This window comes from Camelina sativa, chromosome 1 (genome assembly GCF_030686135.1).
Source record: "Camelina sativa cultivar CO46 ecotype springtype chromosome 1, ASM3068613v1".
Lineage (NCBI taxonomy): Eukaryota > Viridiplantae > Streptophyta > Magnoliopsida > Brassicales > Brassicaceae > Camelina > Camelina sativa.
In genome coordinates this window covers 5,571,584-5,594,589 of record NC_141880.1, presented here as the reverse complement: position 1 = coordinate 5,594,589, position 23,006 = coordinate 5,571,584, and the positions used below count along the sequence as shown (strand labels likewise).

General features: G+C 34.5%; 4 protein-coding genes and 1 long non-coding RNA gene across 10 annotated transcripts; 3 read left to right on the top strand and 2 right to left on the bottom strand.

Moving 5' to 3' along the window:
- Positions 1 to 2,956: 2,956 nt before the first annotated feature.
- LOC147949578 (uncharacterized) lies at positions 2,957 to 4,248 on the top strand. The gene is made up of 3 exons (XR_015558266.1): positions 2,957 to 3,195; positions 3,563 to 3,702; positions 3,866 to 4,248. It is a non-coding gene; the product is annotated as an uncharacterized LOC147949578 (long non-coding RNA).
- On the bottom strand, positions 3,695 to 5,700 carry LOC104778466 (arginine--tRNA ligase, chloroplastic/mitochondrial-like). The gene is made up of 9 exons (XM_087452087.1): positions 5,514 to 5,700; positions 5,270 to 5,368; positions 4,986 to 5,172; positions 4,812 to 4,881; positions 4,630 to 4,699; positions 4,443 to 4,532; positions 4,269 to 4,337; positions 4,071 to 4,169; positions 3,695 to 3,959 (listed from the first exon to the last, which is right to left on the bottom strand). Exons 1-9 carry the CDS (start codon positions 5,664 to 5,666, stop codon positions 3,849 to 3,851), a joined length of 948 nt encoding a protein of 315 aa, XP_087308213.1. The 5' UTR covers positions 5,667 to 5,700; the 3' UTR covers positions 3,695 to 3,848.
- Positions 5,270 to 15,336, bottom strand: LOC147949577 (arginine--tRNA ligase, cytoplasmic-like). 2 transcript variants are annotated; one of them, XM_087452080.1, is made up of 9 exons: positions 15,270 to 15,336; positions 14,884 to 15,036; positions 6,903 to 6,981; positions 6,723 to 6,824; positions 6,405 to 6,620; positions 6,210 to 6,284; positions 6,012 to 6,096; positions 5,797 to 5,901; positions 5,270 to 5,354 (listed from the first exon to the last, which is right to left on the bottom strand). In XM_087452080.1, exons 4-8 carry the CDS (start codon positions 6,729 to 6,731, stop codon positions 5,897 to 5,899), a joined length of 390 nt encoding a protein of 129 aa, XP_087308206.1. In that variant the 5' UTR covers positions 6,732 to 6,824; positions 6,903 to 6,981; positions 14,884 to 15,036; positions 15,270 to 15,336; the 3' UTR covers positions 5,270 to 5,354; positions 5,797 to 5,896. The 2 variants fall into 2 exon arrangements, with proteins under 2 accessions (XP_087308206.1, XP_087308205.1); XM_087452079.1 differs by lacking the exons at positions 14,884 to 15,036; positions 15,270 to 15,336 and having other exon boundaries at positions 5,322 to 5,354; positions 6,903 to 7,104.
- LOC104778457 (beta-fructofuranosidase, insoluble isoenzyme CWINV1) lies at positions 10,316 to 13,367 on the top strand. Of its 4 annotated transcripts, XM_010502915.3 has the most exons (7): positions 10,377 to 10,621; positions 10,765 to 10,773; positions 11,038 to 11,906; positions 11,993 to 12,154; positions 12,233 to 12,480; positions 12,645 to 12,732; positions 13,024 to 13,367. In XM_010502915.3, exons 1-7 carry the CDS (start codon positions 10,426 to 10,428, stop codon positions 13,201 to 13,203), a joined length of 1,752 nt encoding a protein of 583 aa, XP_010501217.2. In that variant the 5' UTR covers positions 10,377 to 10,425; the 3' UTR covers positions 13,204 to 13,367. The 4 variants fall into 4 exon arrangements, with proteins under 4 accessions (XP_087308191.1, XP_087308199.1, XP_010501217.2 ...); XM_087452065.1 differs by lacking the exon at positions 10,765 to 10,773 and having other exon boundaries at positions 10,316 to 10,621; XM_087452073.1 differs by lacking the exon at positions 10,765 to 10,773 and having other exon boundaries at positions 10,344 to 10,621; positions 12,645 to 12,740; positions 12,886 to 13,367.
- A 2,932-nt stretch (positions 15,337 to 18,268) lies between the features above and the next one.
- On the top strand, positions 18,269 to 21,293 carry LOC104778450 (beta-fructofuranosidase, insoluble isoenzyme CWINV1). 2 transcript variants are annotated; one of them, XM_010502902.2, is made up of 7 exons: positions 18,269 to 18,511; positions 18,658 to 18,666; positions 18,922 to 19,790; positions 19,877 to 20,038; positions 20,116 to 20,363; positions 20,559 to 20,646; positions 20,956 to 21,293. In XM_010502902.2, the coding sequence occupies exons 1-7, from the start codon at positions 18,316 to 18,318 to the stop codon at positions 21,133 to 21,135; spliced, it is 1,752 nt and encodes a 583-aa protein (XP_010501204.2). In that variant the 5' UTR covers positions 18,269 to 18,315; the 3' UTR covers positions 21,136 to 21,293. The 2 variants fall into 2 exon arrangements, with proteins under 2 accessions (XP_010501204.2, XP_087308189.1); XM_087452063.1 differs by lacking the exon at positions 18,658 to 18,666.
- Positions 21,294 to 23,006: the final 1,713 nt, after the last annotated feature.

The window sequence follows — 23,006 nt, the reverse complement described above, 5'->3', positions numbered from 1 at the left end:
CCTTGGTTACAAAATTCTGAAGATAGTAAATAGGATTCTTAATTCACCGCACCATATCCAACAATAGAATAGAGATGAGACTCACTACCGAATCGTATCCAACAACAGAATAGAGATGAGACTTACTTCACCGCACCATATCACCACATAATAACTGAACAAGTGAATGATTAAAAAATCCAAAACGTAGAAGTTTCTGACACAGTCATATACCACGTTCAATCGAGTCTTGGCCTCATCTAGCAAAGCAGTCAGTTAAGGTTACATCTCTGTATTCCGATGTCTCAAACTGTTTGTAATGTATTCAAGGACTACACCAAACTTAACATGGCTAACTCTAGCGAGGGTTAAGTTTCATCATTGTCTGGAAGCCGGCCTGCTTTTCTGGCAGCCTGATTCCGGGTAACAGGATAGCTACAATTACGAGTGTTATCTCTTTAACGAGATTATGCGTGGTTCCTCTGTTCCCTGCGCAGAGAAATCACAATTTCTAAAAGATTCAAAACCAACGTAGAATTCAGATGAGTTTATCTCCACATACACTAGCTGTGATTCCAGAGCATATTCACGTGGTTGTAATCAATGTTAGCTTCCCATGAACTGCCATTCCACATTGAAAGGCGATTAATTCTGCCATGTCCGTCATGCTTGGGTAGTCGGAATAAGCTTCATACATCTAAAAAAAAAAGCTAAAACTGCTATGGATCAGGGAAGTATTCAAGATTGTGAAAGCCCAGGAGATGCAGATGATTGAGGAGAAGGTTTATCTTTAGCTATCTCGATGGTTGTGAATATCATACACTTAGGTATTTCACTAACCTTGCAATATCATACACTTAGAGAGTAGTTTTGTAGTTAGATCAATCTTATTTATCATTGGGACAGTTTCAATGATCGAGACAATAGCTTCAGAAAAACCACGCTCATACAAATCACACACGAGAAGAGAAACTATTAGCAGATCCGGAATCTTGTAATATTGACCAAAATTATTCTAGGGATCAAGTTCACCGATTGCACCTGTAGGTAGAAAAATAGTTAGTATCATATAGTATATAAAACAAATATGTAATCAAAGCAAGGGGTTGACAATAACACATTACAAACCTTGACGATCAATAACCAAACCCACTTAATATCTTGGCTGATATTGACACTCCATGTCAAGAAAGGTGAATTATGTAGTGGTAGCTTTGTTAGTTGATGATCATCAAGGCACCAGCTGTATAGGATCCACCCAGAAGAGCTAGTTCTAAAAACCCTAGAATTGGCTTGACTTGTCAATGGTGGTAAAATCCCTAACACCTTAAGTAACAAAGGCGGTGAACATAAGCCTATTCTTGACATCTTATACTCCTTCGTCTGAGTCTGACTTACATATTCACACAAGGACTTCAAAATCTGCATGTCACCTATGCAATTCTCAGTAATAAGGCATCTAGGGAGGGAGGGGGGCACATGATTGTTTGACAGTGTCCAGAAGAAAGTTCCACTTGCTATTGTTGTAAGACAACAGACCAGTTAAAAAACTATTTGAGACGACTTAACATCAAAAGCAGAAGTATGAAAAGAATTCTCACCCATTCCGACAAAGCAGCTGAATAATATAGACAAATTCAGGTTATATAAAATCAAATGTGATGTCTTTGACTTAATGTTGGAACACTTTTTGTGCAGTATGTATGAGTGAGTGATTGTATAACTGACTTCCCGCAAATTATTCTGCAAAGCCACAATCATGTGTAAGGTTTTGTTATGGATTGTGTGATCTCTTGATCGTTAATTTATTATTTTGATTGGTAATCTTTAAATCATATCTAATTTATCACACTACTTTCGGTAGGAAAATATATTTAAAATAAACATAAATGAACCAAACGGGGAGATAAGGTTATAAGTAGTATGGTGAGAATTATATACCTATATGTTAGGTAAAAGCTTTTGTTATTATATATTACTCATTTTGTCAAATTCAAATGTTTCCACATTTTATGTTATGTTAAAAAAATTTGGAAGTAGTAAAATTGTCACTTATTTAACAATTTTATTAAATTTTGCATTTGTGAACTCTTAATATCATTTAAATTAATAACATGAAGACTATGATTTTTAAAATTTCTTGATAAATAAATTGAACCAAAAAAAAAGTTTAGAATCAAATTTTTTTAATTGATTTATCGAGTTACTAATTTATTAACGAAATGGAAGAAGTAATTACCTTAATCATGAATATATTTCTGTTTACAAATGCATTTGTACATTATGTCAAAAAAAAAAAAAAAAAAGATCAACTAACTTTTAAAAAATTTCTGTGTATTAATGTCATTATAATAATCATCAACTAACTTTACTTAATGAAATATAAATCATTCATGGGATTTATATTTTATAGAAAATTTAAAGCTTAAGTTATTTCTTGAGAGTAAATCAAGCCATATTATAACTTGCACAAACTTAAGCATCACAACCAATATCTCTCTTTGCTTAGACATGAAGCTTCTTAATTCTGGTTTTTTAAAGCAGTTAAAACACTTATGTAATTCACATTTAATTTTGGAGTTTAATAATGTAGTACAAAATCTAAATTCTTGTCTAGAAATGAGTGATCTGCATAAGATATTGCAATCCTAAATTCCCAATAATATTATTCTCTATGTTCCCAGCATAACAAATGTCAAAGAAAAGATCAACAAATGTCATACAATTAATGGAAATTATTTCAAATCTTTTGCTCTTAAGTTGACAAAAGATAAATAACATTTACTTTTTTTTTTTTTTTTAAATATCTTATTTTCTACACTTTCTAATTTGTAAGCTATCACAAACATTGAAACGACATCGTATATTCTCGTCATCTTTGTTAAATAAAAACGCTTTCTTTTTTTAATTTGCTACGGGCTACTTTTTTGTTTTGTTTAATACCGGTTTTATATATATAGTTGAAGGAGTACAATACAAGGAGGATTTCAATAAGAAGCTCGATCTAGGTTTTATGGGTCTGAGTTATATTCTCTTTTGTCGTGTGGTTTCATTTACCTCTCGTTGAAAATTTTGTCACCGTTTGTGTTGGTAGCTAGCTACTATTTGAGTGGGTTGATGAAATTCGTTGAGAACACAGAAACTTCAAGTTTGAAGTTCTGTGATATACGGAAACGAAAGTGGCACCGTCATGTGTGGAGAGAGAGAGAGGGTCGTGTGAGTATTTTGAAGTGTCAATATGAGATGTAGAGATCTGTGTTTCTAATGAAAGATCCTTCCTCTGTGTATCTGATTGTTTAGATTTCCTTGTCTTTCGCCTAGTGGAATCTATCTATGAGATTTACAGATTCTTGAACCATTTCGATTTCTTGGCTGAAGTCATGACTAAAATTTAAGATATTGTTACTGATTATGCATTTCAAACTTCAAAAGGTCCATTGACTTAATTTGATGTGATAATGCATTAAAATGTCAGCAAATCCATGGATCTGCACTTGAAACTTGTGTTTTCACATCTTTTTTTGCTTTACTAGTAGTATCGTGGCTGTTCCTCTTGATTTGTTATTTTTGTCTGGTCGAACAGGGTGATCCTCTTTATGTTAAAAAGAACAAATTGTCGTCCACCAAGACACAACTTCTCTTATGACTACCTACTATTTGAACAATGCTGAGAATTTGGGGGAGGTTCTCAAAGGAGACCGCATTGAGAATTCGGTTTATACTGTAAGCAAATACCCAATTTTTTTGCCTATAGAATGTTGTTAGACTGCTTTTCTTACATACCTGAATGAGAACAGAAAAAGTTAAAAGCTAAAGAAAGGCTTTCTAAGTATTTTGCCTTCTAGATCGTTTAGTTGCGGTGTGATGTATCAGATCTTGTAAACAGGAGTGATTTCAAGAAGGTGGAAGCATTTCCGCATGACTATGGCCGTTGCTTCACAAAGTAGGAGACGGCTTGTTTCCTCTGCTGAACCATTGACCTGTAAATGTTTAATGTTTCAAGTGAAAGATTAGAACGATATGGTTGTTGATTATGCAGTCTAATATCACAATCTTTAAATAGTTAAGTAGAATATTGGGAATGTACTCACCTGACAAGTGGAGTAGAATTTGGTATAGTGTTCAGATAAATCGTAGAGGTACTCGCACAGCATGTGTGGTAACAATTTTTTGTATGCTTCCTCAACCGTCTGCAAATCATTCACATGGATATCAATTATTCATCTTTTTTACCAAGAAAAAAATAAGTGGATTATGAAAAGAACTATCTAATTAGCATGTGTTTTTACCTCGGCAAACTGAAGCAAGTGAAGCCCCAGTGCTCTTTCATTAGCATGATCCAATACTAAATTTCCTGTCTGAAATATAATAGGTGTCAAGATAAGTATTACAGCACATTACACAAACCAAAAGAGGAACAATGAGTAGTATTAAGTGGTTTTGAGTTCATGCAGCTAAAATACCTTTTTCAGCTCATCTATGTCTTTGCCTGACTTCTGGATGATTGAACAGATCCGAGCATGAGCGTAAAGAAGGTAAACGGCTGTATTTTCCTGCTCATGACATACGATCAAATATTTAGTAAGCAATTAAGCATGTGTAGATACCTGCATAATACAAATATGTAGACTAGCTGCCAAATTCCAGTACCTTGTCACTAAGCATTTCATCATAGCTGAATCTATAATCTGTCGATATGTTTTTCTTCATGTCCGCATACCTTGAAATAAAATTAAACATAACATTAAGTTAGCTGTAGCATAAAAATATTCATCAAATTTGATCAGCCTTAAAAAGTCAGAAGATAAAAGTAGAATAGAGGTGAGACTTACTTCACCGCACCATATCCAATTGCCTCTGCTGTTTGGTACAGCTCCTCTGGTGTCCATTCTTTGTCCTTAGCTAGAGCCGAGTGGACAACATATAAAAGAATGAATAAGAACACAAGAAGTTAATGTTTCAACAATTCAAAAAAACGTAGAGAGTGATGACGTAAAGTAAGATACCACGCTCAATAAGGGCAGCTTTACTGCGAGTCTTGGCCTCATCCAGCAAATCAGCTAGAGGGACTATTTCTCTATCACGATTTCTAAACCGCTTCCCATCTTCCCCCTTGACTACACCAAATTTAACATGGCTAACTCTAGGGCAAGTTTCATCATTTTCTGGAAGCCAACCTACCTGTCTGGCAGCCTGATTCAGAGTGACAAGATAACCACAGTTAAGATTGACAGTTTAAATTAAAACAGAGCATTTCACAAGTCGTAAAATACTTATTCATCAAACCTACTTTGAAGAATCTGTCAAAGTGCTCCTGCTGGCCAGCATCGGTCACATAAATAATCCACTCAGCTTTCTCTTCATTAAGCCGATACCTAGACCAAGCAGACTCTTACATCAGTATATAAACTCATTGATTAAAGTGAAAGTTTAGATTAAGTCACACACTTAAGCAGATACAAACACCAAAAGTCTTAATAGTTGAAATATATATATTCCAAAGATTGCTAACTAAAACCACCATCACTCTTTACAAGCATGCATGGGGTCTTGAAGTCTTTGATGAACATCACTTGGGCACCATCACTCTTTACAAGCATGCATGGGGTCTTGAAGTCTTTGATGAACATCACTTGGGCACCATCACTTTCTTCAACTAAACCTTTTCTATTCAGTTCCTCAATCATGTTAGCAATATAAGGTTTGTAAGAGCTTTCCCCCCGTCATGAAATAATGTAATGTCTCATTAGCCATCCATCCATCTATTTCCCATCCTGACTCAAATTTATATTAGAATATGTCCAACTATGCGCTTACCTTTTCTTCAAGCTCAACTCGAAGGCGTTGATAAATCTCAGCATAATCCTTACGGCTGATTTCACAAAGCTTTTCCCAAGTCTTGTGGTATACAGGATCTTCACTCTGCACAGAATTAACGTAAATAACTAAGAAAAAAAGACAAACTACATATTGAGACACTACCAGACGGAAAAACACACCAGTGATTCAGGTTAGGAGACTAGTAGTGTTACCTGTAGACGGACCACAGCCTTCTGTGCCTTTTGTTTTAAAGTCTGGATCCGCATCAAATTTCATTTTTGATGGTTTGTATAACGCCTATAAGATGACATCTAATAGTTAAGAACTGAATAGCTTTGATATTCACATAAAATTAAGCATAGCTTATCAATACTGGTACATAAGGAAGTAGTACTGTAAAAACAGCTGACCTGAATATTTTCAATTTCTGTCTCTGTCGCACTATCTGGAAACTTCTCAAAGAGGTACTCAATCAACATGCCAAACTGCAAATTGAAACAGCTTTTACATCTTTGATAAATATTGGAACACCAACAACAATAAAACAACACTTGGTTTCAAGGTCTTGATTAGAAATCATTCAAAGAGCAGAAAAATGTAGCTACCTGTGTTCCCCAGTCACCAACATGGTTTCTGCGCAGAACTTCAACATTAGAGTACTCAAGCATGCGAGCTATCGTGTCACCGATGATAGTTGACCGTAGATGGCCAACATACATTTTCTTAGCAATGTTTGGAGAGGAAAAATCAACTACAGCTATCTTAACCGAAAGATTAGGCGCCCATGTCTCAATCCCATTGATAAGCATATTCTCAATGCTCTGCAGATAAGATTAGAATAAAAACAATGATGTTAAATATACGAATACTAGTGAATGAGTACACACAAAAGTGAGGAATAAAACATGAGCGCTGATCATTACCTTAGCCATCCATTGAGCTGAGAGTACAACATTCACGTATCAAGGTTGAGCTACAGAGCATGATTCCACCATATCACAAGTAGGGAGATTTGTAACAAGGGCCTAACAAATTTCAAAAGTTCTGATAAGAATCAAAATAAAAAACACACGAAATTTCTAAAGACCAATAAAAAACCAAACCTCTGCAATAGCTACAGGACGACTGAACTTAGTACCCTTTCCTTTAACTTTAGACCATAGTGACATTGCATTTTTGTTACTGCAAACAAAAATAAACAATATATACATGAGAAAACAAAACACAAAAAGATTGGAACTTTATATGTTGCTTCTCAAATCCGAGATTCTGGTTTACAGAACCGCGAAATCGAGATCGGGACGTGATGAGAGTCTCTAACCTGTAGGCCTTATAAGGAAGAACAGAGGAATTTACCAGTGACGTGATGGAAACGCGAAAGCTCCTTTGGAAGAGAAAACGATCAGACGAAATTAAAATTAGGGTTTCTTTGAACGGTTGAAAGGGACGAATATTTCTAGTTTTTTAATATTCCCAATTTAACAATTTAACCCTTCACAAAATATCATTCCCAAAATTGGTCTAAAGATATTTATATTACAGAAAATTACCCTAAGCAAAACTTTAGATTTTGTAAAGGAGCGCCAGGCACTGTTTTAAACACAAACGTGATCCAATGGCGGTTTAGTAAAATCTATTTTTTTCATCTGGTTCGATCGAAGACATGATGACGAACCTTCCCCGAAAAATTGGAAAGGCCTGAACCCGCGCCATAAATCGAGTTTTTGGTTTGTTTTACGGAGAAATTGAAACATCGTTGTTTGCAAAAAAATGTTTAGACGGTGTACGGCTGGATTTGTTGCTTTTAGAAGAAGATCTCTAGTTTGGACCCCAACAAAAAAAAAGCTCAAACAAAATCTCAAATGGTTCCTTTATATAAGAAGAGTTGTATTATTTGCATATAACTAATAAGCCGATATGATCAGACGTCACTTTTTTAATAATAAGAAATGACTATGATTTTATTTTCGATATCGTGTCAAGATATCAACAATTATCCTGTTATCAAAATCCGAATGGTAAAATTGATCATCAATTTGACTTTTTTGTTCATTGTCCTCATATGCAACATTATTGATGATGTCTAGTCTCTAGTTATGGAGGGATAATATAGGTACACACACAAAAAGGTCCATTGATGAAAAAGATGTAAACAAATCGTTGACGGAAAAAAAAAGATTTTAATAAAAATGAATTTTTAGATCAAAATTCTAAGCTATATATAGTTAGAGTGAAATATATTCAGCCAAAATCTTTCCAAATTAATTATCAAAGTAAAGACATATTTGTAAATAGTAACATTAAAGAAAACATATGAATGATGTAGAAAAGTTTTGGTTTCGCCAAAGACTTTTCATTCGAAGACGTAATTTTTTCTCACAATCCTATCTCGCGAGTGTTGTCGCTGAAAAAGGAATGTATATATCATTTGTTATTATCCATACCTCATAAAGATATAGTAGTATTAATTAATAAAGTTGCGACTAAGCTATTTAAAACACCTTTACAGCTTACTTGTGTAGATTTTCTTGAAACGAACGGATGTGTGTAGTCAACTTTGATGCCCTGATACTTGGGTAATCTCTATACACTCATACAAAGAAAAACCACCAGTAAAGGAGCTTGTATATTTCCTTTGATAAATTAGTATACGAGCTTGCTTGCTAATAAGTGTGAAAGAGCTTGTTTATACAATGTCATTAATTTTCCTTGTCAATTCGCCGTTCTCTATGATAAAGAGCACAAACATGATATGGGTCTTCTTAAGGACTCCAGTTCCATTCCTTCCTCTCTTTTTCTTTCTTAATATATATTTTACCTAAAAAATGTTTTAAATATTTTATCACAAAAAGACGCAATATTTTGGGTCCGCCAATATTTATTAACGATATTTATACTTCCACATATGGTTCGTATGGGATGGAAATACAAATTAATGTTATATATATATATATATAATACGACACCTCAATTTTAAAAATCGTTATATTTGTTGTTGTGGTGAGATTAGTTAACAAAATAAAATTAGGATATGATACGATTGAGTTAACAACTAATTTTCTTATAATAATCATTTTTATTGGATTAATAAAAAATGGTCTAAATGCTAACAATTGTAGATGAATATTTTGGTGATGAAAACTGTCTCATACAATGGGTATTTGTGAAATTATTTCATACAATGGGTATACATTGGTTTTTTTTTTTTTGGGTCAAAAAGGGTATATATTGGTTTAAGTAACTAAAAGTTGAAGCTTACAACTGGTATGCATGGTCTGTTTTTAGTAATGTCAAAATATAAAGTTTTGTACAGAAATGTGAAGCATGATACTACAAAGGGACAAAGGTAGAGTCCAAAATTTGTCTTTTCCACTATAATAATATTCAAGTATTTAATAACGTTTTCCATTTAATCAATTATTTAATCTCTTCGCCTCGTGTATTGATTGGGCGGATGGTGGAGAGTGGTGACACGTTCTTATTAACTCGGGTTGTTGACTACTTGACGTCCGTGTAAAACATGAAATTCGCAATTTTATTTGTTATTGTTGTCTGTTGTTGATATTTTAGTTATATTGTTAATATATGATTATCATTAACATATATATATATATATATTAGATGTCTCTTATTATAACCATCAGTATATAGTTATATAATTGTGCACCTTACCTTTTCACATATGTCAATATGATATAGTATGATTTAAAGCAAAATTAATTCGAAATGTTAGACTCGCCATAAGCATATTTTGAACCTGATATCATCATAGAACTTTTATAAAATGAACTTTTGATAGCCTAAAATAGTTGAGTAAACAACGTGGGATAAGTCGGAAAAAAACTTATTTACAAATATCTTTTTGTAAAATTTTAACTTACAAGTTACATCTAACCAGTATTGGTTCTATCATGTAAACCAAAACGCTACTAATTGTGAATATATATCTTTACACTGTAAATTTGAAATGATCAAATTTTGGGTGAGAAAATTATTTGTAGAAGTGTACAACCTTTTAGCCGTAAAAAAAAGTTATACAATACGATTTGGTATAGTACTTGTTGTTCCTTCAATCTATTTCCCTGCTTTTATTGATTGTTTTTTTTCTACCAACAAAACTATTGTATTTCAATTTTTCAGTAAACAATTAGGTCATGTGCATTGGTTAGTTTCTCAGCAAATTTCTCACTAACCAAAAAAAATAATAAAATATAAAATAATAATTTTTTACTACAAAAGTTTCTCAAAACAAGAGAAAAAGTTTCTCAGAAATTCTCAAATAATATTTTTTTTTTCTACCAACAAAGCTTTAATGAAAAACTCTTATAATAAAAATTTACTATAATATATTTTATTATTTATTTTTTAAGTGAGAAATTTTTGTGAAAAATCCCCAATACATATGCTCTTAGGAAACATTAACAACTTGATTTAGATGTCTGACTTATGGCAGTATAACATTTACTATTATTGACAACAAACCCAAAGAAACAACAACTTTTTTTGGACAAATATTATATTCAAATTTAGATATTGATAGGCTTGCCCTCGTCCTTTGCCTGTAAATTTGACATGATCCATTCCTTCAAACAAAAACCAAACCAGTAAGAAAAACAAAAACACACAATGACCAGAGAAGTTTTCTCCAACATTGGACTTTCGTTATTATTCACGTTACTTATTGGTAACTATGTCGTCGATCTTGAAGCCTCGCACCATGTCTACGAGAGACTTTCCCAAAGCACTAACACCGAATCTCCTTCCGTAAACCAGCGCTACCGGACCGGTTTCCATTTTCAACCCCCAAAAAATTGGATGAACGGTATGACTAACTAAAATGCCATATCAACCTCAATGGCAATGGCAAAATATTGTTTTTATCACTCTCTAACATTTGTCTTGTTTATTTCTTTTCGTTTTGGTTCGTACCTTGGACAATTTGGATTGATCTTTGGTTGTGAGCAGATCCTAATGGTAAGATTTTTTTTCCTCTTCTTCTCCTACAATTTTGAAACTTTTAGTCAACTCTTCATATCCAATAGACAAATCATTTCCCTAGAAACTCGTTTATTTATTGTTCTCTAAAACATTAAATTACATCAATAGGTCAGCAACTCAGCATACCGACTGTATATTAGTTTTTTCTAATGCATTGGTCGACCTTATGTTACGCTGCACGTTCCTTTTATAATATCCATATGATTAATAAAATATGCACATATTTTTAAACTTACGCAGGGCCTATGATATACAAAGGAATATATCATCTTTTCTACCAATGGAACCCCAAGGGAGCCGTGTGGGGTAACATCGTGTGGGCTCATTCCACGTCAACAGACTTAATCAACTGGGAGCCACATCCTCCAGCTATCTTCCCATCTGAACCATTCGACATCAACGGATGCTGGTCCGGTTCAGTTACAATTCTCCCCAATGGCAAACCGGTTATCCTCTATACCGGAATTGACCCCAAGAACCAACAGGTCCAAAACATAGCCGAACCTAAGAATATCTCCGATCCTTATCTCCGAGAATGGACAAAGTCTACGTTAAATCCTTTGATGGCTCCTGACGCCGTTAACGGAATCAACGCCAGCTCGTTCCGTGACCCAACCACCGCGTGGCTAGGCCAAGACAAGAAATGGAGAGTGATCATCGGAAGCAAGATCAACCGTCGTGGGTTAGCGATCACTTACACGAGCAAAGACTTTCTAAAATGGGAAAAATCTCCCGAGCCGTTGCACTACGACGACGGAAGTGGTATGTGGGAATGCCCTGATTTTTTCCCGGTGACGAGGTCCGGTTCTAAAGGCGTGGAAACGTCTTCGTTTGGTGAACCTAATGAGATTAAGCACGTGTTGAAAGTAAGCTTGGACGATACGAAACATGACTACTACACGATCGGTACGTACGACCGGGTTAAAGACAAATTCGTACCGGACAGTGGTTTTAAGATGGACGGTACGGCTCCTAGATACGATTACGGGAAGTATTACGCGTCGAAAACGTTTTATGACTCGGCCAAGAGCCGGAGAATCTTGTGGGGTTGGACCAACGAGTCATCGTCGGTTGACGATGATGTTGAGAAAGGCTGGTCCGGTATTCAGGTAATCATTTTTAGAATAAAGTTCATAAATTGATGAACTAAAGTCAATATAATATTGAATCAAATTTTCGTTTCTTTCTTGATTAGACGATTCCGAGAAAAATATGGCTTGATCGATCAGGGAAACAATTAATTCAGTGGCCCGTTAGGGAAGTTAAAGGATTACGTACGAAAGAAGTCAAAAACTTACGCAACGAAGTACTAAAGTCTGGATCTAGGCTTGAAGTCTCTGGTGTGACAGCTGCACAGGTTTGATTATTAAAAAAAAATAAAACAACATTGGTCTGAGAAAATTATTTTTTTGACAGTATTCTTGTGATTGTACAGGCGGATGTGGAGGTTTTATTCAAAGTAAGAGGCTTGGAGAAAGCGGATGTGATAGACCCAAGTTGGACCGATCCGCAGTTGATTTGTAGTCAGATGAATGTGTCGGTTAAGTCTAGTTTTGGTCCATTCGGTTTGATGGTTCTCGCATCTAAGAGCTTGGAAGAGTACACATCTGTTTATTTTAGAATCTTCAAAGCCCGTCAAAACAGCGGTAAATTCGTCGTGGTCATGTGCAGTGACCAAAGCAGGTAAGTTTCTTTGATTAATCACAAATATTTACATTATATTTCCAACAGAACTCGCTCACACACATATAGATCTAAGACTAAAATCCTTTGAAAATATTAAAAAAATATCCAAAACCTGACTTTTATATTTTTGGACTTGTTTTGGTGATGTGGAATTGGGACAGATCTTCACTGGAGGAAGATAACGACAAAACGACTTACGGAGCTTTTGTGGATATTAATCCTTACAAACCAATACCTCTCAGAGCCTTGGTAATTAAGTCTCTATTTTACACATATTTAGCTGTATATACAATTAATTTATACTTTATGTTTACATTTAAGAAAATATTAATACGGCATGCAACTATTTAAAAAACCTTCCTTTTTGGGAATATTCTTTGAAAAACCATGAAAATATTTAAGAGATTTTATTCATTATATACTATTAATAACTGATCAAAACATTATAATGTTGCAATGATTTAATACCAGAATCAAGGGGAATATTTTGATTGCAGATTGTTTTTTTTTTTAAGTGTATGTTATATGGTGTTGTTGTAGATTGATCATTCAGTAGTGGAGAGCTTCGGTGGAAAGGGGAGAGCATGCATTACCTCAAGAGTGTATCCAAAATTGGCAATAGGGAAAAGTTCACATCTCTTTGCTTTTAATTATGGATCTCAAAGTGTTGATGTCTTAAACCTAAACGCTTGGAGCATGAACTCTGCCCAAATCAGTTGATCACGTACGGCGGATATAGATACACATGTTAATCCACATACCTATATGTGTATATATTTCCATTTATTGAACATTTGTATTGTACATTGGAGAGATCTTATATGGTCCACTTTGTTTGGTTGTCAAAAAAGGCTATATATATGACATTAATTTTATTTGACTTATTATAGTATCGTTTTCACTCTGTAAAAAACTACAATTCTGGTCGGTAGTCAATATCTTCCAAGTGCCGACGAGGCGAAAGTGATAACAGTGGACTTTATATGAATATATACAAGTAAATTTGAATACGATTTGGCCCCAACAAAATAAATACCAATGTGTATACATGTGACGTGAGGTATGTATATGCAATATGTGTACGTCGAGTACATGACATCTAAGATATAGGTTTTTAAACCAACACTTGTAATTTTTTTTCTTTCGTTTATAGTTTTATATATGCCCAATGGCTGAAATTTAATAGTTAAATTTTATTTTAACATTAAGTAAGCTTCACGACTGAACGAATTTATAACACTAGACATCACTAGAGAGTAGAGATGACAACCTTATTTATTACAATGGAGTTTACTTTTATTCATCTAAACGGCGCCATTTAGGGTAATTAACAACTTCACGTCAATGGATCTGGTCAACTAATTAAAACTCAATTCGTTGAGCGATCGAGCCATGCCTCTCGACCGTACGATTTTCAACGGATACTAATCCAACTCTGTCATGTCCCGCCTAAGGGTAAACCAGTATGGATCGACATGTGGGACAGATAGCATGCAGGGTTGATGGTAGTATGGCCTTTATTATTTCCAACAGCTTAGGCTTTTAAATCGTTGTCGTTTAGCTACATGTGTTCCCCAGTCACCAACATGGTTTCTGCGCAGAACTTCCACATTTGAGTACTCCAGCATACTACGAGCTATCGTGTCACCGATGATAGTTGACCTTAGATGGCCAATACGCATTTTCTTCGCAATGTTTGGGGAGGAAAATCAACAACAGCTCTCTTAACCAAAAGAGTAGGCGCCCATGTCTCAATCCCATTGATAAGCATATTTTCAATGCTCTGCAGATAAGATTAGAATAAATACAATGATGTTAAATATACGAATACTAGTGAATGAGTACACAAAAGTGAGGAATAAAACATGAGCGCTGATCATCACCTTAGTCATCCATTGAGCTATAACATTCACGTATCCAAGTTGAGCTACATAGCATGATTCCACCATTCACGTATCCAGGTTGAGCTACAGAGCAAGATCAGCCCCGTCTTAAACAAATATGGGACTTCTGTCAAATTTTTAAAAAACCTAAAAAACTTTAATAATTTTTTTTTTTTTGAAAAAATTGGACGTTTTTGCTTAAAGAAATTTTTTAATATTTGGGATGGACCCATGGCATTTGCCTACTCTGCCATGGGGTAGAGACGGCCCTGAACAAAATTCCACCATATCACAAGAAGGGAGATTTGTAACAAGGGCCTATAAAAGTGACAATTTTTCAAAACAAAACCAAACCTGTGCAATGGCTAAAGGACAAGTGAACTTGGTACCCTTTCCTTTAACTTTGGACCATAGTGCCATTGCATTGTTACTGCAAACAAAACAAACAATACATGAGAAAAAAAACATAAAAACATTGGAACTTTATATGTTGATTCAGGAGGAAGCAAGCAATTACCATTGGTAATATTCAAATTTCCCAACCTCAACCAATGGTTTAACACTAGGTTCATCTTGAACCGTCAATTTGAGAGAGGTATCAGTGTATCACCGTATCAAAGAGTTTTAGCAGTTGATGTTTCAGATTTCCCATGGATTCTTCTTCTTCTTCCTTCTGTCGATCACACCAGTCAATAATCATCAGGACATATCAAATTTCGAATTTCACTTGGATTCAAAAAGAACTGTAATCACTTACAGCTGCCACCATGGTTGCCAAAGCAAATCTCCAAAGCGTTGCTTCTCAAATCAAAGAGTCTGGTTTACAGAACCACGAAATCGAAATCAGGACGTGATGAGAGCCTTTATCCTGTAGGGCTTATAAGGAACAGCAGAGGAATTTACCAGTGACGTGATGGAAACGCGAAAGCCCCTTTGGAGGAGAAAATTATCAGACTAAAATTAGGGTTTCTTTTTTAGCCGTTGAAAGAGGCAAATTCCCTTTGGGAGGGACGAATATTTCTATTTTTTAAATTTTAATATTCCCAATTTAACAATTTAACCCTTCACAAAATATCATTCCCAAAATTGGCCTTAAGATATTTATATACAAAAAATTACCCAAAGCAAAACTTTAGATTTTGTAAAGGAGAGCCCCCGGGCACGGCCGGGTTGCATGCAAGACTATTTCAAACACAATCGTGATCCAATGGTTTAGTAAATCTATTTTTTTTCATCTGGTATGGTCGAAGACACAATGAAGAACCTTCCCCCAAAATTTGGAAAGGCCTGAACCGGCAAAAAATTGGTTTGTTCTACGCAGAAACGGAAACGTCGTTGTTTGCAAAAAAGTGTTTAGACGGTGCACGGCTGGATTTGTTGCTTTTACATTTTCTATGTGTTTAAGAAGAAGATCTATAGTTTGGACCCTACCACAAAAAAAAGGTCAAACAAAATCTCAACTGGTTCGTTTATATATAAGAAGAGTTGTATTATTTGCATATATCTAAAAAGCCGATACGATCAGACGTCACCTTTTTTATAATAAGAAATGACTATGATTTTATTTTCGATATCGTGTCATATTAACGATTATCCTGATATCAAAATCCGGATGGTAAAATTGATCATCAATTTGACTTTTTTGTTCATTGTCCTCATATGCAACATTATTGATGATGTCTAGTCTCTAGTTATGGAGGGATATATACGTACACACAAAAAGTTCCATTGATGAAAAAGATGTAAACAAATCGTTGACGGGAAAAAAAAAATAAATAAACAAATCTAAGCTATAAAGTCAGGGAAATATATTCAGCCAAAAACTTTCCAAATTAATTATCAAAGTAAAGGCATATTTATACATAGTAACAGTAAAGAAAACATATGAATGATGTAGAAAAGTTTTGATTTCGCCAAAGACTTTTCATTCGAAGACGTAATTTTTTCTCACAATCCTATCTCGCGAGTGTTGTCGCTGAAAAAGGAATGTATATATCATTTGTTATCATCCATTTACCAAAAAAAAAAAAACAGAATTTCTCCATACCTCATAAAGATATAGTAGTATTAATTAATAAAGTTGCGACTAAGCTATTTAAAACACCTTTACAGCTTACTTGTGTAGATTTTCTTGAAACGAACGGACGTGTGTAGTCAACTTTGATGCCCTGATACTTGAGTAATCTCTATACACTGATATACATAACAACCACCAGTAAAGGAGCTTGTATATTTCCTTTGATAAATTAGTATACGAGCTTGCTTGCTAATAAGTGTGAAAGAGCTTGTTTATACATGTCATTTTCTTCTTTGTCCAAACATAATTTTCCTAGTCAATGAGCCTCGATGATAAAGAGCACAAATATGATATGGGTCTTCTTAAGACTCTCCAGTTCCATTCCTTCCTCTCTTTTTCTTTCTAAATATTTATTTCACCTAACAAATGTTTTAAATATTTCATCGCAAAAAGACGCAATATTTTGGGTCCGCCAATATTTATTAAGCATATTTATACTTCCACATGGTTCGTATGGGATGGAAATACAAACAATTAATACGACACCTCAATTTATAAAAACGTTATATTGTTGTTGTGGTGAGATTTATAGTTGTCAATAAAATATTAGGATTATGATACGATCGAGTTACAACTATTTTTCTTTTAATAGTAATCATTTTTATTGGATTAATAAATAATGGTCTAAATTTTAATAATTGTAAATAAATCCTGTGGTGATGAGAACTGTCTCATACAATGGGTATTGGTGATATTATCTCATACAGTGGGTATATATTTGTTTAAGTAACTAAAAGCTGAAGCTTACAACTGGTATGCATGGTCTGTTTTTAGTAATGTCAATATATAAAGTTTGTACAGAAATGTGAAGCATGATAGATACTACAAAGAGACAAAGGTAGAGTCCAAAATTTGACTTTTCCACCATAATATTCAAGTATTTAATTATGTTTCCATTTAATCAATTGTTTAATCTCCTCGCTTCGTGTATGGATTGGACGGATGGTGGAGAGTCGAGACACGTTCTTATTAACTCGGGTTGTTGACTTCTTGACGTCCGTGTAAGACATGAAATTCGCAATTTTATTAGTTATTATTTTTTGTTGTTGATCATTTAGTTATATTGTTCTTATTATTAACATATACTTATATATATATATATATATATTAAGATGTCTCTTATCATTAACATCAATATGTAGTTAATACACTTGTTCACCTTGCCTTGTCGCAATATGTCAATATGTTTGAAGAAAAATTAATTCGATATAGTCACAACTTTTATAAAATGCACTTTAATTTTTGATAGCCTAAAATAGTTGACCAACAACGTGGGATAGATCGGAAAACCTTATTTACAAATATCTTTTTGTTAAGTTATTTACAAGTTACATCTAACCAGTATTGTTTCTATATATAAGGTAAATCAAACGCTATTTATTGTGGATATATATATATATATATTTTTATACTGTAAATTTGATATAACCAAAATTTTGGATGAGAAAATTACTCGTAGAAATGTACAACTTTTTAGCTTTTAGCTTTGAAAAAGAGTTGTACAAATTTCTTATAGTAGTAACTTTTCTTCCTTCAATCTATTTCGTTATTTTTATTTCCGTTATTGGTTTTTATTTATTTTTTCTACGTCATCTCTTTAGAGATCACCAATAGAAACAACAACAATATTATCGTATTTCAAACTTTTAGTAAACAATTAGGAAACAACTTGTTTTAGATGTCTGACTTATGGCAGTATAACACTTATTATTATTGACAATAAACCCAAAGAAACAACAACATTTTATTGACAATTATAATATTCAAATTTAGATATTGACAGGCTTGCCCCTCGTCCTTTGCCTATAAATTTGACATGATCTTCATTCCTTCAAACAAAAATCAAACGAGTAAGAAAAACAAAAACACACAATGACCAGAGAAGTTTTCTCCAACATTGGACTTTGGTTATTATTCACGTTACTTATTGGTAACTATGTCGTCGATCTTGAAGCCTCGCACCATGTCTACAAGAGACTTTCCCAAACCACTAACACCGAATCTCCTTCCGTAAACCAGCCCTACCGGACTGGTTTCCATTTTCAACCCCCAAAAAATTGGATGAACGGTATGATCACTAACTAAAATGCCATATCAACCTCAATCTCAATGTCAAAATATTGTTTTCATCATTCTCTAACATTTGTCTTTTTTTTTTTTTTTTCGTTTTGGTTCGTGCTTGGACAAAATGGATTGATCTTTGGTCGTGAGCAGATCCTAATGGTAAGATTTTTTTTCTCTTCTTCTCCTACATTTTTTTAACATTTAGTCAACTCTTCATATCCAATAGACAGATCATTTTCCCTAGGAACTCGTATTTTTATTATTTTTTAAAACATTGATTACATCAATAGGTCTGCATACCAACTGTGTATTTGATTTTTCTAATGCATTGGTCGACCTTATGTTACGCTGCACGTTCCTTTTATAATATCCATATGATTAATAAAATATGCACATATTTTTAAACTTACGCAGGGCCTATGATATACAAAGGAATATATCATCTTTTCTACCAATGGAACCCCAAGGGAGCCGTGTGGGGTAACATCGTGTGGGCTCATTCCACGTCAACAGACTTAATCAACTGGGAGCCACATCCTCCAGCTATCTTCCCATCTGAACCATTCGACATCAACGGATGCTGGTCCGGTTCAGTTACAATTCTCCCCAATGGCAAACCGGTTATCCTCTATACCGGAATTGACCCCAAGAACCAACAGGTCCAAAACATAGCCGAACCTAAGAATATCTCCGATCCTTATCTCCGAGAATGGACAAAGTCTACGTTAAATCCTTTGATGGCTCCTGACGCCGTTAACGGAATCAACGCCAGCTCGTTCCGTGACCCAACCACCGCGTGGCTAGGCCAAGACAAGAAATGGAGAGTGATCATCGGAAGCAAGATCAACCGTCGTGGGTTAGCGATCACTTACACGAGCAAAGACTTTCTAAAATGGGAAAAATCTCCCGAGCCGTTGCACTACGACGACGGAAGTGGTATGTGGGAATGCCCTGATTTTTTCCCGGTGACGAGGTCCGGTTCTAAAGGCGTGGAAACGTCTTCGTTTGGTGAACCTAATGAGATTAAGCACGTGTTGAAAGTAAGCTTGGACGATACGAAACATGACTACTACACGATCGGTACGTACGACCGGGTTAAAGACAAATTCGTACCGGACAGTGGTTTTAAGATGGACGGTACGGCTCCTAGATACGATTACGGGAAGTATTACGCGTCGAAAACGTTTTATGACTCGGCCAAGAGCCGGAGAATCTTGTGGGGTTGGACCAACGAGTCATCGTCGGTTGACGATGATGTTGAGAAAGGCTGGTCCGGTATTCAGGTAATCATTTTTAGAATAAAGTTCATAAATTGATGAACTAAAGTCAATATAATATTGAATCAAATTTTCGTTTCTTTCTTGATTAGACGATTCCGAGAAAAATATGGCTTGATCGATCAGGGAAACAATTAATTCAGTGGCCGGTTAGGGAAGTTGAAAGATTACGTACGAAAGAAGTCAAAAACTTACGCAACAAAGTACTTAAGTCTGGATCTAGGCTTGAAGTTTATGGTGTGACAGCTGCACAGGTTTGATTATAAATATTTTTCAAAACATATATTGGTATGAGCAAACTAGGTTTTAAAAAAGTCATGTGATTGTACAGGCTGATGTCGAGGTTTTATTCAAAGTGAGAGACTTGGAGAAAGCGGATGTGATAGACCCAAGTTGGACCGATCCGCAGTTGATTTGTAGTCAGATGAATGTGTCCGTTAAATCTAGTTTTGGTCCATTCGGTTTGATGGTTCTGGCATCTAAGAACTTGGAAGAGTACACATCTGTTTATTTTAGAATCTTCAAAGCCCGTCAAAACAGCGGTAAATTCGTCGTGGTCATGTGCAGTGACCAAAGCAGGTACGTTTCTTTGATTAAAGATCCCGATCAAGTACATTAATTTAGATAGTCTTTTGTCACATATATTTATATTATATTTCCAACAGGACTCACATATATTAGATCTAAGACTGGGTTCCTTTGAAAATATTAAACAAATATCCAAAACCTGACTTTTAATTTTTTGGACTTGTTGGTGATGGGGAATTGGGACAGATCTTCACTGGAGGAAGATAATGACAAAACGACTTACGGAGCTTTTGTGGATATTAATCCTTACAAACCAATACCTCTCAGAGCCTTGGTAATTAAGTCTCCATTAATTTTACACATATTTAGCTGTATTTACAAATTTATACTTTAGGTTTACATTATGAAAATATGAAAAAGGCATGCAAATATACAAAAAAAAAAGGAACAAAATTTCCTTTTTGGGATTGTTCTTTGAAAAAACCATGAGAATAAAGATGAGATCTTATTCATTACATATATAGTACTAATAACTGATCATAACATTATAATGTTGCAGTTGTTTTATAACAGAATCAAGGGGAATATTTTGATTGTAGATTTTCTTCTTACTTACGTGTATGCATGCTATATGTTGCTGTAGATTGATCATTCAGTAGTGGAGAGTTTCGGTGGAAACGGGAGAGCATGCATTACCTCAAGAGTGTATCCAAAATTGGCAATAGGGAAAAGTTCACATCTCTTTGCTTTTAATTATGGATCTCAAAGTGTTGATGTCTTAAACCTAAACGCTTGGAGCATGAACTCTGCCCAAATCAGTTGATCACGTACGGCGGAGATAGATACACATGTTAAACCACACACGTATATGTTATCTCCATTTATTGAACATTTATATGAGTTGATTTTGGAGAGATCTTATATGGTCCACTTTGTTTGGTTGTCAAAATAGGCTATATATATATGACATTATCTTTGACTTATAATAGTATCACGAAAAAAACTACAATTTTATTGTCGGTAGTCAATATCTTCCAAGTGCCGACGAGGCGAATGTGATAATAGTGGACTTTATATGAATATATACAAGTAAATTTGAATACGATTTAACCCAAACAAAATAAATTAATGACAATGTACACATGTGAGGTAAGGTATATATACATGTATATGCAACATTCGTATGTTGAGTATAAGACCATTCTAGAATATAGGTTTTTAAACGAACACTTGTAATATTTTTTTCTTTCTTTTATGCCCAACGGCTAAAATTTCATTGTTGACTTTATTCCAAACATTATGTCAGCTTAACGATTGAACGACTTTATAACACTAGACATCACTAGAGAGTACTAGAGATGCCAACCTAATTTATTACTATGGAGTCTAATTTTATTCATCTAAACGGCACCATTTTAGGGTAAGCAACAACTTCACGTAAATGGATCTGGTCAACTAATGAAAACTCAATTAGTTGAGCGATCGAACCATGCCTCGACCGTCTGATTTTCAACGGATATTAATCCAACTCTGTCATGTCCCGCCTAAGGCTAAACCAGTATGGAGTGGCATGTGGGACAGATCATGAGCATGCATGGTAGTATCGCATTCTTTTTCTAACAGCTAAGGCTAATTAAATTGTTGTCGTTTATTAAACCTCTGGCACTAGATATGAAATACGTGCGTAATATGTAAGCCAGAGGAAATAGTCGGCTAAAGCCGGTTTGTTGTGTCCACTTTGGTGTAATGATTCTCGCCTCCAAAAACTTTTTGGAAAGTACACATCTGTATATATCTCTTTCGAAATCTTCAAGTCAATATTGATGATTTGGACATATGTACTAAGCACTAAAAAAGCAGCAACAAAATCAGTTATATTGTTATTATTATTATTTTGCATTTTCTCTCTCACGTACAGTCATTAACAAAAAAAAAAACCTTCTCATCAAATTCAAATTAATTCAAATTTATGTTTCTGCTAATAATCTACAATTACAATTAGAATTGGATAGAGTTCCTGAAGAATTTTATTGGGTGTATATATACTAAGTTTTATTATCTAATGGGTATCATAACTTATTAGTAATTATTGTTCAAAAAAAAGAAAAAAAAAACGAATTCCCAATCAAATAATCGGAAACTTTCTAGTATTTTCTCTATCTTTTCCTTTTCCTTCTCCTTTCAAAAATTACTATTTGAATAAGTTGGCCAGACCATTTGTGATGAAAGCTATTAACGATGCTAAGTTTCATGAAGTTTACAAAAATAAAAGTGTCCACACTCCCGGCCGTGTGCCTCTGCACAGCACATACACGTGCATATGGATTATGGGTAGCACAAGCACGTTAACATACAAAAGTGTGATATTTTCTAACTAGAATAGAACCGTTAATATGGGGAAATCCCATCAAAATGATTAGGATAGAGTCGAGAGACTTAGTGGAGCGATCTCACTTTAAGGATATTTTGATTTTGTCTTTCTAATTGAGTACTGAGAGAGGGTTCAGGAAGAATCACGTGTCATTTTACTAGTAGGTATGATCTTATTCAATTTCAACTAGGCTTCTCAATCTATATTTTTTCCTGTTATAGATTGAGCATTCAATAGTGGATAACTATATATGGTGGGGGAGGCAAATCATTCATAAACACCAAAACTGTATTTCCAAAGCTGGCAATAGAAGAAAATGTACA